This window comes from Pyricularia pennisetigena, chromosome 1 (genome assembly GCF_004337985.1).
Source record: "Pyricularia pennisetigena strain Br36 chromosome 1, whole genome shotgun sequence".
Taxonomy (NCBI): Eukaryota; Fungi; Ascomycota; class Sordariomycetes; order Magnaporthales; family Pyriculariaceae; genus Pyricularia; species Pyricularia pennisetigena.
Window position 1 is genome coordinate 5,316,800 of NC_043740.1, and position 12,138 is coordinate 5,328,937.

Consider the following 12,138-nt stretch of genomic DNA (forward strand, 5'->3'; position numbering starts at 1 on the left):
ACCAAAAAATTGAAAAGCGCACGAAGCAGCGAAAGAGCTGGAAGAAAAAGATCACCAACTCTGCTACAGGGGCAAGCATGCAAGGCAAAGAAGCATGGCAACAAGACGGTTCGACATGCTATTCTCAGGTGGTGAGACCTTGTCACTTCTGTGCCAAGCGGGTCCCTCCGTACTACCATGTTCGGGGACTAGCCTGAATCCGTGCCCCTGCAGCAGAGAAGCTGCCAGGCCTCGTTCGGGAATTGGGATGGGACCCAGCGGGCTGTGCCTTTGTTACTGTAATGATCATAATAATAATAATTATAATAATAATAATAATAAATCATAATCGATGCAACCTGTACCGATGCCACCTGCCATTAGACATTGGCATGTTTCCATTGGATCAAAAATAGTTGTCAAGTGGCGGAAAGAGCATTCCAAGGAAAAGAGCAAAGAGCAGCATCCACTGGCATACTGTACACGTGTTTGCGCTTTAGTGAGGTAGTATTTTATGTTCGTCTGCAGTGGATGATCGATTCCTAACCAAGGGCAGAAGGATCAGCTAAGCTCCCCTACTTGCAAAGCGCTGGAAACCACCCGAACCCAGCTACTGCTGCAGCTACACGCGATACGAACCACACTGATGATCAAAAAGATGCTGCCAAGAAAATCCATCGACGCCCAGGCCAGCTAAGGCGAATAAGATGAAGCTTGTCAACATGCGGGGGCCCTTGTTCTCTCTCCATTGTTTCCATTTGCCTCTTGGTTGGTCAAGGCAAGCTGTCGACGGCTTATGATCGTGGTTCGTTCGGGTGGGTTTTTTTCGCATCGCATTTACCATACCAGCCAGCAGTACCACAGAAAAATTGCCGTGGGGTCTGGCACAGTGGGTAAAAAGAAGCAGAACGAATCGAACCAAGAGAAAAATAAAAAAAGAAATGGGCCCCTCACAGGCTGGGTGGGCGAACCGCACGAGCTGGGGGAATCCATCTTTTGGCTGAAATTCGATTCAGGGGCTCCTGCAGAGTCGGTGCCGCGGGCGCTGCCGTTGGTGGGTTTGAGCTTAGTGTCTGACGCCTGCAAGGGGCTAAACGGTCTGGACTCATCACGACGCATTTCTTTTTCTGTGGGGAACCATCAATTTGTTACTGCGTAGCGTAATGATTTGCGCAAAAGATCATTACTGATGCAATTGCGCTTCTCCCTTTTGCTGTGTTATGCTCCAGGGGCGCAGCACTCACATATTACTAACTTGGTTTGCTGCCTTTGCTCAATGCACTTTTGTGTGTTCCAAACAGACAAGTCCAGTCTCTGATTCATTGTCCAATTTGACGATAAAAATACACATCATATAGATGTGATATAGAGAATCAAAAGGAGGGCTGCCGACACAAACAAAAGAAAACTGCTTCTTTCTTCATCCACCTCTAATAAGATAGTCACATAACGTTTCGGATGATCGTTGATCGTCCCGACCGGCGGCAGACAGCTGGGCTTTCCTGTGCACGCCTGTCCGCCACGCACACGAAATTACTTTTCCGTGCTTCAGACTCCAGTTCTCCACAGTCGTTCCTTGTCCGGGGACGCGTGGGTAATGCCCGTACAGTACAGAGGTACGGTACTGTACAGTACAACAGTAATTACTGTCATCACTAAGCAAAGTGAGGGCTCCTGGCCCCCTCTCGACCGACGTTGGATTTGACCACCCGGGATCCTTGGCTCGTATCTGTCAAAAAAAGTCAAAAAAGTGAAAAAAAAAAAAAAAAGCTGTCTGTTATTTACCTGATTGTGTCTTGTCACCTCTCTCAATCCTGTCAAGCAAGGTTTGGAAACATATCCATCCATCAAACAGCTGACGACGACTATTGCACGTTTCCGTAAATACATGCATGGGACTTTTTTATGCCTGCCTGGTTGGAACAAAGAAGATTCAAGGTGATTTCAGGTTTTGCTAGAAAATGACATCGGAAAAGATATCCAAAACTCCCCTTCTTCTATTGAGGTAGCCGAACGAAATTAATTTTTTCTTTCCTGGTTTCCTACAGGCCCAAAAAATTGTCCACGTCAACACCCCTAGACAGACGCTTTGCTTTTATACGACAGTCGTCTCGGTCTTGCTGACCTCCTGGCCCTCCTTGGGTCTCGGCTCCTTGATGCTGCCCTGGCTGCTCCCCACGGCCGGGGTCGTCACCGCCGCGTCCTCAAAGTGCCTGGTCAGCTCCACGTAGTCGTATGCAAACTCTCCGATCTGGGCGTCGTCCAAGCCCATGTTCTCCTCCTCGGCCGACACGCGGAGCGATAGGCCCGGGATGAGGTTCATGATGAAGAGGATGATGCACGTCATGACAAACGAGTATGAGAAGCCGGCCACGCAGTCGGCCAGCTGATACGCGAGCTGGATGTAGTTTTGGTTGAGCCAGCCACCGGCGATCTCGGTCGCTCCGTCGAGGTGTGCGATGTAGTTGCTGCAAAAAGTTCTTGTCAGTAAAAAGCTTCCTTCCTTCACCGACAAAAATAAGAAAAGAGTGAACAACATACGCTGCAAAGATACCCGTCAAAAGGTTGCCAACAATTCCGCCGACGCAGTGCTCGGCAAAGATGTCAAGCGCCTCGTCGATCCCCAGCAGAAACTTGATCTTGGTCGCAAAGTTGCACGCGGCGCCTCCCACAACGCCAAAGATGACGGCCGACCACGCGGGGACGTAGCCGGCAGCGGGCGTGATAGCCACCAGTCCCGCGATGACGCCCGAGCAGAAGCCGATGGTGCTCCACTTCTTCTCGAGGCGGTAGTCGAGGAAGCACCAAGTCAGCCCACCCACGGCAGCCGAGATGTTGGTAACCAGCAGGGCCATGACAGCACGGAGGTTGGCGGCCAGTGCCGAACCACCGTTGAAGCCGAACCAGCCGACGTACAGCATGACGGTGCCGAGCACGACGTGGGTGACGTTGTGTGGCCTGAACGGCATGCCAGCGTTCGAGTCGTAACCCACGCGCTTGCCCAGCATCAGCGAGTACGCGAGCGCCGCGGCGCCCGAAGAAATATGCACGGGCGTTCCTCCGGCAAAGTCGAGCCCGCCGAGCTTGAAGGACCAGCCGTTCGGATTCCAGGTCCAGTATGCGATCGGGTCGTAAACGATGGTGGCCCAGACGAAGACAAAGACCATAGCCGGGAGCATTCGGCCACGATCAGCTGCAGCACCAATGGCGAGGGCAGGACTGTTTGAAATGAGATCCAAGTTGTCAGTGGATGTTGATTATGGGTCGACGCAAAAAAAAAAAAAAAAAAAAAAAAAAAAAAAAAAAAAAAAAAAAAAAACAACCTACGTGATGGCGGCAAACATGCCCTGGTACAGACAGAACAGCAGATCCGGAAGATTGTCGCTACCGACTGAAGGCTGGCCGAGAACATCCTTGAGACCAAAGTTGGCCAGGTCGCCGATAAAGCCGCTCTCTCCCGTATGCGAAAATGCCAGCGAGTAACCCCAGAAGAACCACTGAAAACTCCCCACTCCTATCGACATGAGCGAGAGCCATATCAAGGCCAGAGCCGACTTTCTGCGGGCAAGTCCAGAGTAGAAGAAGCCGACACCCGGGATCATGAGCAGGACCAGGGCGGACGAGGTCATTATCCAAGCAAAGTCGCCGCTTGCATAGTAAATGTTGAGGTCCTCAGTCAGCGAGTCACCACCCGTCGGCAGGGTGCCGTTGTATTCGACCGGAGCGGAAGACATGTTGGGCGATGGATGCGGTCACCGTCTGGCTAGTCGACACTCAAGTGGACAATGGTTCGATCCGGAAAGCTCTGCTCTCAGAGGAAGCAACCAACGAGCCAACCACAATACATGAGCAACGGAGCATGTTGGGGTGGGACGCAGCCAAAAGATATAACTGCGCGCTTACCCTTCACCGATACCAGATAGACAAACATCAAACCTTGGCGTTGGAGCAAGGATCAGCCGACACCGGGGGCAGCTAAACACCAAGTGGACGGGATGCAGGGTCCACGCATCTAAGGCATGATGGAAGTTTCCCGAATGGGCTTCTCGCAAATAGGGTCCCTCGGACTAGTCGGGCTGGGCAGATGAGACCTCCACCATTAAGGACCTGTATTTTTGAGATCACTGATAACAGCATTCAGCTGCCCAGACAGAGGAACACTGGCAGTCTTGGTCGTATGACGCGGCCAAGTATGAGGAGATATGTTGCGAGAAAGGGTGAGATAAGGAGAGAGAGCGCAGTGAATACGGGCCAATCAGAGCATGCACTGCCATCCGGCTATCGGGTTATTTCACTGAGGAAACGAGGGTGATGTATGTTGGTAGAGCCAGCCCTGCCCATACTCGCCAAGACCTATTAATTAGAGTCTTTCTCTCCAGAACTTAAATTGAAGTTAAAGTGCTAACTAACTTCCGATGCAGAGCGCTTGATGGCGCCAATGACAATAACAAAATGCACACTGCCATGACGCGTTTGTCGCACTTGGGGAATACAGCTGGCTGGCGCGCAACTAAGAGCTTGTCAACATCTGTCGCAAGATGCAGAGGTCAGCATAAAGGTGTTTGAGTGCGGCTCGATAGGCAGGACAAGATGCGGAGCTGACCCAATTCGAGTCACCATCTTTATCTTCAACTCAATGCAATGCACTATTGGAATCAGCCCAACAGTCTAAATGGATACCGGTGGTTCGGGTTTATTAATGATACCAAGCTGCGGACGTGGGGATGTACCATGGACGACGACTTGACCCCAGAATTAAAATTAATAAAATGAACGCTTATCAGTGCTGCCATGGAAGCATCGGTCCAAACACATTGGCTAGTAGGCGAAGGCGTGTAGATTGGGCTCAAGAACGATTCTCTTATCTCTGGGCACTGACCTGAGCACGTGTAGGGTGTGGGGTACCTGGGATTTTCTCGGAATCTTATGGAATACGGTTGTCTTGGTTGGTTGGCAGGGAAAATGATAATGGTTGGTACTTGAGCCAAGTCGCTTGCTCAGATAGGCAGTTAATTGCCAGCCATAGGCGAGTGCAACCATTACCGGCTGTGCGGTTCAGAAGCTAGCGGACTTTTCATGTCCCAATTGTTTTTGGTCAATTGGTCATTTTGTTCCACAAACATTACCTAGGTAGATACCTACAGTAATTAGGATAGACTTCGTCTCTGGCACTCAGGTCGTGCGTGATAACACCACCCGTTTTATCCGGCAGGTTTCGGTGCACTCATACCGGAGATATGAGGCAACCATGAACGGAAATCATACTCGAATGATGCAGCATCAAGGAACTAAGCAGTGGACGAGTGGAGATTCAATACGTGCCTGAAGTGCACGTCGCCATGGTCTGCGGAAATTCCCGTTTGTATCAGGGCCGCTACCGTTGTCATGCGCATGCGCATGCGCGCTGGGCGCCGTGGCATGTCGCTGCCGATGCAGGCCGCACACTAGCGCAAGTGGCATATACAACCGTTTCCGTTCTACGGGGAAGCATCACGCTGAAGGCTCTGCATGTACGCCCTCCGCCACTTCTTTTCAAGCTCGCCGAGGATCGTAACCACACTCGGGGCTGTGTGGTCCTCTAGTACTTCCTTCTCGTCCGGCGTGGCGCGTCTCAGTACGTAATCGCTGACATGCGACCTATCCCGCTCCTGCGGCCGCCCTATTCCGATGCGGACGCGGGCGAACCGTTCGTTCTTGTGTATGCTTGGCGGCAGGCTCTGCTGTGCACTGCGGATGCCGTTGTGGCCTTTGTGGCTGCTCGCCCACTCGCGGGTGAGGGCCTTGCCAAACTCAAGTTCTAATTCATCCTGCAACACTACGAGGGCTGGGTGTTGATCTGAAGGAAGCTTTGAGTGTTGTTTCCAAGCTGAGGCGAGCCACGGGCCGACAATGTTCATCTGTGTGGGGGACTGTACGAGTGTGTACTTGGGACCAATAGAGGCGATGCAGTTCTTGGTGCCGAAGCGTTGCGTCGAAAACCCAGGCTGGTAGGAGTCGGTTGAGGTGTCGAGGTGTTGTTGCAGCTGGCGCAGAACCATATGACCGGCCGAGTGCAGTGTTTCATGAAGCGGGGGAGGGTTGCCAACACTGACGATCAGCATGCGCAGATTGAACGGTGCGAGAGCGACCATGGCTTTTGATACTCCTCGTCTCCTACTCCCTCCCCTTCCCGGCTGTCCTCCTGCCTTGGCTGCTCTGCGGCTGCTACAGTATCGTGTGCTGTTGCGTCGTTTGTTCGTCCTGAATTGTTCGGCCGGGGGATCGTCCCGAGAGCAGCTGTACTTTGGCTGAATCTGTAGCAATTAATTTGATTGCGAGTGGCTAGATAACAGACGAATGTCGGGTGCATCTGCGAGACAAAACTTTGCACAACCACGATAGCAACTCTCTTGGCGAGCTTAGCTACGCCAAGTACCTTATCCTTACCGACGCCACAAGTAAATCGAAGAATGAGCCACAAGCCATAGCCGGCGCAGCAGCTCGCTGATGGGTGGGACACAACTGCTGACGTCAGAACGGAATCAGCCCAAGTGGCTCATGCTCATGCCCCTGCCGTAAATCGAAACCAAAACCAACCAGTCAATAGCGACCAGGGCCGTGCGTCGTAACTTCCAGCTGACGCGTGGAGCCAAGCAAATCGTCACTGGCCGCGGGTTCTGGCGAGCGGAGGAGAAGTGGCATGCAATCCCGCTTTGTACCTTGACAGCGACAAACAATTGGGCTGATCTTAACTCTGGCAACCAAACCGCCGCAACAACGTTAAAATATTATCATCATCGAAAAGAAACGACCGCTGGCCACTTATTGATTACCACGGCAGACGATTACTCAACAACAACAGCTCCCCTCATTTAGGCGTGGCGTTGCAGAACCAGAGCTATCCGTAGCACACGTAATCAGCGTCAACACACCACAGCGATTCGGGAGAGCCAAGGTTGCCCGTCATGTCGTGGGCAGGTACGGAGCTTTTTTTTCTTTCTTTTTTTGTCCTTTTCCCTTTTTGAAGTTTTGATTGATTTGCGTCATTGCGCCATGGAAAACATTGTGTACAATCATAGCTAATATGCTCTTGTCTTGCAGGCTTCAAAAAAAATGTCAACCGGGCAACGACCCAGGTGATGATGAAGACTGGTAGCGACCCCTTCTCCATGTCCCTTCGCCATGAGATTTATTGACGCCTCCGCCAGGCCATGTGGAGAAAACAAACGATCGTGATTACGAAGTTGAGGAGCGCCGCTTCCGTACAATGGAGGCTGCCAGCAACCGCCTCCAAAAGGAAGCCAAGGGCTACCTCGATTCTCTCCGCGCCATGACGGCCTCTCAAATGCGCATCGCCGAGACGATAGACGCGTTCTACGGCGACTCTGGCGCCAAGGACGGCGTGAGCAGGAGTTACAAGCAGGCCGTGGAGGACCTCGACGCAGAGACCATCAAGGCTCTCGACGGCCCGTATCGCACTACGGTGCTGGAGCCCATCACGCGCTTCTGCAACTACTTCCCCGACGTCAACGAATGCATCAAGAAGAGAGGACACAAGCTCCTGGACTATGACGCCCTACGCGCAAGGGTGAAGAAGCTGGCAGAGAAGCCCGATAAGGATGTGACCAAGTTGCCACGGACGGAGAAGGAGATGGACATGTCGAGGGCGGCTTACGAGCAACTCAACGAGCAGTTGTGCACCGAGCTTCCACAACTGATAGACCTGCGCGTGCCCTACCTTGATCCCTCATTCGAGGCGCTCGTCAAGATCCAGCTGCGGTTCTGCGCAGAAGCTTACAGCCGCATGGCGCAAGTACAACAGTACCTCGATGCGGACACTAGAGATCAATATGCACAGGGGCATTTGGACTCAAGGGTGGAGCAGGTGTTACAGGAGATTAGGGAATTGAGCATCAGCGGAACTGTGTAAGAAGTACGTTGACTGAGTGATTTTACGCATGTATGCAAGTATTTCCCTGGTTTAGGACGGCAGAAACACGCCTGTCTGCACGATGGCAATCTTTACGGTCATGCAAGGGTTTCTTTTTTTTTTTTTTTTTTTTTTTTTTTTTTTTTTTTTTTTTTTTTTTTCCTGTTTCGAACTCCTCGGTACTGTCTCTTGAGGATTCAAGTTTATGCTTCGTCGGGTAAGATGCACTCCCAGCTTCCCTCTTCCGTTGTATCCCCTACTTGATTCCATTTTGACCTGTGCGGCCACGGGCACTGTCTCCGTTGGGCAGCAACTTGTCCGGATATAACGTCATCGTTCTCAAACTTGGTTCCAACCATGTAATCAGGCGCCACACCGTGCTCGACCCAAGCAACCATAGCCATCAGCAGACTGTGTCTCCGGTCGGCAAACTTGCCATGGCCGCCAAAGTTGACAAACTGATTGTAGGCGGACGTCTGGCCCATGGTCCAGGCCCCCAGGCCGCCGTTGCAGTGATTGTGGCCGGGCACGTAGAAGAGGCGGTAGAACTCCTGCATCCCGGCGGCATCGAGCCCACCCATGGTCTCTGCGACGCGGTCATATGTACGCAGCGCCAGGCCCGACGTGACAGTCTCGTCGGTGGTGCCGTGGTAGGCCAAAAGCTTCCCGCCGCGACCGCGGAACTTGGACAGGTCGTGCGTCACGCCGCCGGCGTAGTTGATGAGACCGGGGTTCAGCTGCACGGCAAAGTCCATCTGCGACAGGTTGAACTGCTGCGACGCCCAGGTGGAATCGTTGTAGATGGCGCCGCGCCAGTAGTCGTCCAGCACGCGGTACGTGAGGTTCGCGACACCGGCGGGGGACTGGTTCCTGCTGAAGACGTCGGTGGTGGACCCGTAGTCGAAGCTCGGGAGGACGTCCCGGCCCGCGGAGGACTGCACCGGTTGGTAGACGGACCGGATGGCGTCGACCTGCACGTCGGTCAGGCAGAGGGTGGCGTTGAGCAGAGGGGTCGGGCTGGCGCAGCCGAGCAGGGCAAAGTCAAAGTCGAGCGAGTGCGGCTCGTCGATGATGCCGTCCACGACGCCGTCGAGCGGGTCGAGGTGGCTGCGCATGGCGGCCTCGATGGCGCGCCACGACGAGGGCGGGATGTAGCGCGGCGAGGTCAGGTCGGGCCAGCCCAGGCGCTGGGCCAGCACGGCCTTGCTCGCGACGATGTGCAGCCAGTCGACGGCGGCGGCGCCCAGCAGCACGCCGTCAAAGTCGTCGGGGTACAGCAGGGCGGACGTGAAGCCCTGCCTGCCGCCGGTCGAGCAGCCGGCGTAGTAGCTGTGGGCGGGCTCGGCGGCGTAGTACTGGGCGGCCAGCTGCCTGCCCACGACGGCCTCGACGTGGATGGCGCGGTGGCCAAAGTCGACAATGGTCTCGGGGTGGCCGAGGAAGAAGTCGTACCCAGCGCTGCCGTCGTGGCCGGCGTTGGTGCCGAGCGCGGCGAACCCCATGCTCGATCCCATCTGCAGGCCCGGGCGCTCGATGCAGCCGCCGATGCCGCCCGTGCCCGTCGAGAGCAGGCGCTTCTCCCACGAGTCGGGCAGCCACGCCTCCAGCCGCACCTGGCTGGAGGGGGAGGTGGCGACGTTGACGACGACGCGGCAGAGGTCCGTCGGGGCGGTGAAGGTCGTGCCCATGCTCGCGCAAGACGCGACCAGCCCTTGAACCGTGATGTTGGCCTGACTCGAGTAGTGCTGCGTCGAGACTACGGTGACGTTGGGGATGCTGAGGGTCTGGGAGAAGGCCTCGCATCGCTGCTGGCCGGGTACGGCGGAGGCCAGCGGAGACGTACAAGCCGGACCGACGAAGGCGCCGGCCAGCGTTAACCAGCGAAGCATGGACGAATTCATATTTGGCACGGTGACACAGAAAAAAAAAAAAAGAAAAAGACAGGCAGGCAGAGAGACTGCAGATTGCGGTCCAGAAGAGACAGACCATCGACATCTGGGGTGGGAATAGAAACTATCAAATATATGTCTACATGGACAGGCTCGGCTGTCGATCTGGGGCCATGTCGGCCGGTGATCGGTCATGAGACATTTGCAACCTGACTAACTGCGGAAAATGGTCGGATTCAAAGATGCCCCATCACGAGGCTCATCGGTGTGGTAAAATGCGGAGAAGCGCAGAGTGGTCCTGCAGTCAATCAAGCCTCGAGAGTCGTCTTTTTTTTTTTTTTTTTTTTTTTTTTTGCGGAGAAGAGGAGCGGAGGCGGGCTCGGATTACCCCCGTGGGGTAAAGGCTTAGTTTCGGCAAAGGTTCGGGACAAAGTCGATGGAGGATTGATTTTTTTTTTCTTTTATTTGCTGGCTTGGTTGGGAGAAAACTAAGTCATGCACGACGTCTTTTACGTTGCATTTGTGACGTTGCTAGACCACTCACTCACTCACTCACTCACTCACTGTCTTTGCCTAGACTAATAGTTCTAGTTCTACAAAGTACACACCGATCAAACCTCCCCCCCTCCTTTCCCCTTTCCCCCCTCATGCTCAAACCAACAAGCAAGCAAACAGACAAACAAACATACAAACAAACAAATATACCCACCTCCATTGCTCAAAGACTTTCTCTCCACTTCACAAGTAGTTCTCGGCCGTCTGGCCCGGAATATCCTGCAGCCACACGTCGCCGACTTCCTCCTTGACGGCCCTCTCCTTGGTGCAAGCCTGGGCCTGCTGATCGGTCTGGCGCTGCAGGGCCGGGCAGCGATCGTTGGCGCACTTGGAGTCCATGGCCCGCTGCAGGGCGTCGCCCTTCCAGCCAAAGATGTAGTCGCCGTGGTTGCCGAGCCCCGTCCGCTCGCCGTTGCTCCAGAAGAAGGGCTGGCTGCCGTCGGTCGGCCACAGCGACCTGTCGTTGAACTGGCGCGTGTCGAACATGACCTCGTACATGAGCTGCGGGATCCGGACGGGGTGGGTGGAGGGGCAGGCGCCGCCGCTCTCGAAGGTGCCCTGCTGCGGGTAGGCGACGTGACTCTTGTGGTCCGGGCTGTCGACGTTCCTGCCGTCCCAGCAGCTGGGGAAGTGCACCGACACGCGCCAGCCGCCGCCGCAGGGCTGCTTGGGGAACTCCTGGGTGTCGGCGCCGGTGCAGGGCGCGCCGCCAAAGGGGGACTGCTGCATGTTGGCCTCGCAGCGGAAGCACAGCTGGCGCTGCTGGGTGGCCGCCTTCTTGTTGAGCGGGTCGCCGACCAGCATGCGGAAGCCCGGCTTGAAGGCCGTGACCCTGGCCGAAGCCTGGTAGCCGCGGATGTAGTAGACGGTGATGCCGCCCTTGATGTTGAGCCCGAGGTTGCCGACCTGAGGCACCCGCTTGAAGCTCCCGTTCCTCGCCCGGAAGTAGACGTTGGCCGTCCAGTAGTTGGAAAAGTCCTCCGAGTAGGTGCAGCTCGTGCACGTCGACAGCCCGGCCGGGTCGAACTCGCCCGCCGGCATCGACGCGTTGAACGAGTTGCCGCCCACGATCTGGTGCATGTGCGGCGAGGGACGCTGGCCCGGGTTGACCAGCGGGTCCAGCCGGTCCACGACGAGCTGCGAGCACCCGAACCGCATGAGCTCCTGGCCGAGGGCGACATGAAGTGCTGCCGCCGCCGCCGCCGCCATGACGGAGCGAAACAACATGTTTTTTTTTTTTTTTTCCTTCCTTTTTCTTTTTTCTGTGACTTGTTGTATTATCCTTGTCTTGGACGGGGATACAGAAAAGATAATGAGACGCGAGTTGGGGAGGGGAGGGTTTCCAAGAGGGCAAACTACAACAAAACATTCGACTTGGCATGAGTGGCTTATAATCATGGACAAAGCCCTCAATTCGACAAGCGGATAAACTGTCCCGATCGGCATCATGCCCCATCTACCTAGATGAAAGCTTGAGTACTTTGACCCCCAAATGAGGCGAGTTTTCATATCGGAGCCCGCGCGCCAATATAAAACTGTCCAACCAGAGCTGATCAGTCTGCCCGAAAGGCCGCGTCGACACTACCGAAGGTGGCACATCATCTTCGGTAGTTGGCATCATGAAGCTGTTGCTATGACTGCTGTGGCCCAGCTGCATCGCATCCGGCCCCTACAATTGCCGTCTTTGTTTTAAATTGACTGCTTCATCTGTCTGCGCAAGTGATCGGCAGTCTCTCGGGACGTGATGAGCATTAAATTGAACTGGTTCTGGGTCTTTGAGTGGTAGGTATTATTAATGTTGGGGGG

At 54.7% G+C, this 12,138-nt stretch overlaps 5 protein-coding genes across 5 annotated transcripts; 1 reads left to right on the plus strand and 4 right to left on the minus strand.

The window, feature by feature from the left end:
- Positions 1-2,074: 2,074 nt before the first annotated feature.
- PpBr36_07958 (uncharacterized protein) lies at positions 2,075-3,713 on the minus strand (the record flags this gene model as incomplete). Its single annotated transcript, XM_029895091.1, has 3 exons — positions 2,075-2,447; positions 2,521-3,198; positions 3,307-3,713. 3 exons carry the CDS (start codon positions 3,711-3,713, stop codon positions 2,075-2,077), a joined length of 1,458 nt encoding a protein of 485 aa, XP_029747970.1.
- A 1,743-nt stretch (positions 3,714-5,456) lies between these two features.
- On the minus strand, positions 5,457-6,110 carry PpBr36_07959 (uncharacterized protein; the record flags this gene model as incomplete). The annotated part of the gene is made up of 1 exon (XM_029895092.1): positions 5,457-6,110. The coding sequence occupies one exon, from the start codon at positions 6,108-6,110 to the stop codon at positions 5,457-5,459; it is 654 nt and encodes a 217-aa protein (XP_029747969.1).
- A 786-nt stretch (positions 6,111-6,896) lies between these two features.
- PpBr36_07960 (uncharacterized protein) lies at positions 6,897-7,888 on the plus strand (the record flags this gene model as incomplete). The annotated part of the gene is made up of 2 exons (XM_029895093.1): positions 6,897-6,936; positions 7,146-7,888. Coding segments are annotated over 2 exons (783 nt in total), but the record flags the coding sequence as incomplete, so codon positions are not given.
- Positions 7,889-8,091: 203 nt separating this feature from the next.
- PpBr36_07961 (uncharacterized protein) lies at positions 8,092-9,789 on the minus strand (the record flags this gene model as incomplete). Its single annotated transcript, XM_029895094.1, has 1 exon — positions 8,092-9,789. One exon carries the CDS (start codon positions 9,787-9,789, stop codon positions 8,092-8,094), a length of 1,698 nt encoding a protein of 565 aa, XP_029748473.1.
- Positions 9,790-10,515: 726 nt separating this feature from the next.
- On the minus strand, positions 10,516-11,559 carry PpBr36_07962 (uncharacterized protein; the record flags this gene model as incomplete). The annotated part of the gene is made up of 1 exon (XM_029895095.1): positions 10,516-11,559. The coding sequence occupies one exon, from the start codon at positions 11,557-11,559 to the stop codon at positions 10,516-10,518; it is 1,044 nt and encodes a 347-aa protein (XP_029748534.1).
- Positions 11,560-12,138: the final 579 nt, after the last annotated feature.